The 2773-nt window shown below is 39.0% G+C and overlaps 1 protein-coding gene across 1 annotated transcript; it reads left to right on the top strand.

The window, feature by feature from the left end:
* The first annotated feature begins 541 nt into the window (after positions 1 to 541).
* LOC132188564 (UvrABC system protein C) lies at positions 542 to 1348 on the top strand. Its single transcript, XM_059603057.2, has one exon. It carries the CDS (start codon positions 673 to 675, stop codon positions 1276 to 1278), a length of 606 nt encoding a protein of 201 aa, XP_059459040.1. The 5' UTR covers positions 542 to 672; the 3' UTR covers positions 1279 to 1348.
* Positions 1349 to 2773: the final 1425 nt, after the last annotated feature.

The following is a 2773-nucleotide window of genomic DNA, read 5'->3' as shown; positions in this document are numbered from 1 at the left end:
TCTCGGACTCTCCTTGTCCAGTATCATTTTCTATTGGGTTTCGAATTCCCCCCCGACCCCCCACAGGATCAATAAACGGGGTCGTATTCCACTGTAGTTCTGCCATATACAGATGCACCACGAAATCAATAGGCCCCATAAACCTCAAAATCCAAATTTTCTCTCCTTTTTAAGCCACAGCCCACCAAAAGTGGGTCCACTTTATAAAGCAAAGCTAAAAAGGCGCGGACGAAATGATGGTGTGATTGACCATCATCTCCATGATGATTATAATCCGCCGACTCGGTCAAATTCTCATCCACCCTCCCAAGTCGTTGACCTATGCATACTGTACCTAACAATTCCTACCGTTATATTATATCACCTCTGATTCCACCTGCCCACATCAACGGTGCTTAAACAACGTCATAATTATAAATGATCCCGAGTACCATCCTAGTACAGAATAGGTGGGTCCACAACCTTAAAAAACAAATATAAATCCCATACGTAAGATTTTTTTAGATTGCGAGGAAAGGAATACTTGTGTCGGCTGGTCAGAATGGGCTGAAGCTAACGAAACCCTCGAGAAACATCCTTCTCAACCCTATCGGCTGTCATCTCCTATTTATGTTTCTCATCACAATCTTGTAAATATTCCTTTTCCAGGAAAGATTGTTGGTTAGATTATCAATGGGGAATTGTATGTTTAAAGGGTTTGGAGGGATGGAAGAGATGGTGAAGGTGGTGACCTCCAGTGGCGGCATCATGGAGCTCTATGCACCCATCACCGCCGAGTGCATAACCAACGAGTTCCCCGGCCACGGCATATTCCGAAGCCGCGACCTCTTTGCACAGCCTCTCCTCCACAACGAAGACCTCCACATCGGACAGCTATACTATCTCCTCCCTCTCAACCCCTACAAATCCAACAACGTTAACAGTACCACCACGTCCAAGCAATCCGACACGGCCGCCGCCATTAACAGTAGCATGTCTTCTTTGTCGTCCATTAATGCAGCGACGCCGTACCGCATGTCGTGCGACAACCAAGGGATCATGAAGCGGTTCTCCGACCCGGAAGTTGTTCCGAGGTATAACAGCACCGGGGTGTGGAAGGTGAAGCTGGTGATTAGCCCTGAGCAGCTGTCGGAGATCTTGTCGCAGGAGGCTCGCACCGAGGCGTTGATAGAAAGCGTGAGGACAGTCGCCAAGTGCAGTAGTGGGGTCCCCTCGGCGGCTAATTCAGATCAGTGGAGCCTGTCCAGTAGTTGGAAGGGATCGTCGGATCGGATGTGAAGAAATTAATATATTTTTTTTTTCTTTTTCTATTTAGTTTCAATGTTAATTCATGTACGATAGCAAGCTGATGCAGTGTGAAGAAACTCTACCCTAGAAAATGAGTACTTTTAGCTAAATTTGATCATGACTTCACTTAATATATATGTTAATTGGTAGGGTTTTTTTTTTTTTTTTTCTAAATTAATTGGTAGTTAAATGAACTATCTTTCTCTCTTTCTTTTTTTTAGTTTAATAAATTAACTATCCTTTTTTTTTTTTTTTTTTTGACGATTAATGTACGATTGAACGTGAGATGAAATAATAGGAGGTAGGAAGTTTGGCCGGAACCATTAAGATTTTGTGAGACCACATTTCCCATTTACCGTCGCCCAACTATCTGCATGCCTCGATGCTAATTAACGTTCCCTTATTTAAATTCATTTCCTATTTGATTTTCGATGGTATATCTATGTTATGACTTTATTATCTTAAGTGTCCAACAAGGTTTAAGTATAATTTCAATTATGTGTATACAATTTTTTAGATCTTGATTTGTTGGAACTGGTTATTTATATTAATATCAATGGAAGGCCAAGTAGACGAGAGTATCGCGACGTTCACGGAGTGGGTGTATTTTGGGGATTTCCTTGATATGTCTGTAAAAGTAGGATTTATGGTTTTTCTATATATATGTATGATGTAACCCTGAATCATTAATAATAAAAATACAGTCGCCTCTCTGTGGACGTAGATAAATTGTCGAATCACATTAAATCTGTGTTTCGACTCTCTCTTAATCTCTTTTTTCGATTCTATATTATTCATCAATTATTGTGCACGATAACAATATGATTCACACATAGGTAAGTGAATGGAGCCACAAAAAAAACAAAAAAAAAAAACAAAGAGGGCGCTATCATCTTGTAGTATTGATAAATCACTTTACTCTTGGGCATGTTCTGTATAGGCGCACATATGGTTTTTAAGTCATTGTTGGGTCAGTAACGTACGTTCCTAAAACAACACATTTTTTATCATCAATATTTAAGCAACTACTTTGGAGGCATTAAGTTTGCTTTTACGTACAAATTATATGCACGCGCAATCATATACATATATATGTAGAAGCATTTAAAATGTTTAATTAGGCTTCAAATTGCTGGTCAAAGCCCAAGGCATGGTGTCATGATTCCCTAGCGGCTAGCCTAGTAATTTATACCTACACCCCTCGGGACAAGGCTTGCAAAATCATCCCTCAATCGGGATACAACTGGGATTTGAAGATCTATTTAACTGTTCTTGTTAGCAGTATCACCTATTTAATTTGAAGGGTCGGGTCATATATTTGATTTATTTTCAACCCTTCTCATGAAGGTTCTTTCGTTTTTATTTTTTATCTTATTGTAATATTTCTTTTTCCTTCTCCTGCATTGAATAAAAAAGATTAAAAAAGAAAAGAAAAAAAAGAGATAGATTATAGAAAGTTATTACTTTTTTTTATTATTATTATTAT

This window comes from Corylus avellana, chromosome 6 (genome assembly GCF_965113065.1).
Source record: "Corylus avellana chromosome 6, dhCorAvel1.hap1.2, whole genome shotgun sequence".
Classification (NCBI taxonomy): domain Eukaryota; kingdom Viridiplantae; phylum Streptophyta; class Magnoliopsida; order Fagales; family Betulaceae; genus Corylus; species Corylus avellana.
The sequence above is the reverse complement of the archived record's forward strand: the minus strand, read 5'-3'. Positions and strand labels throughout refer to the sequence as shown.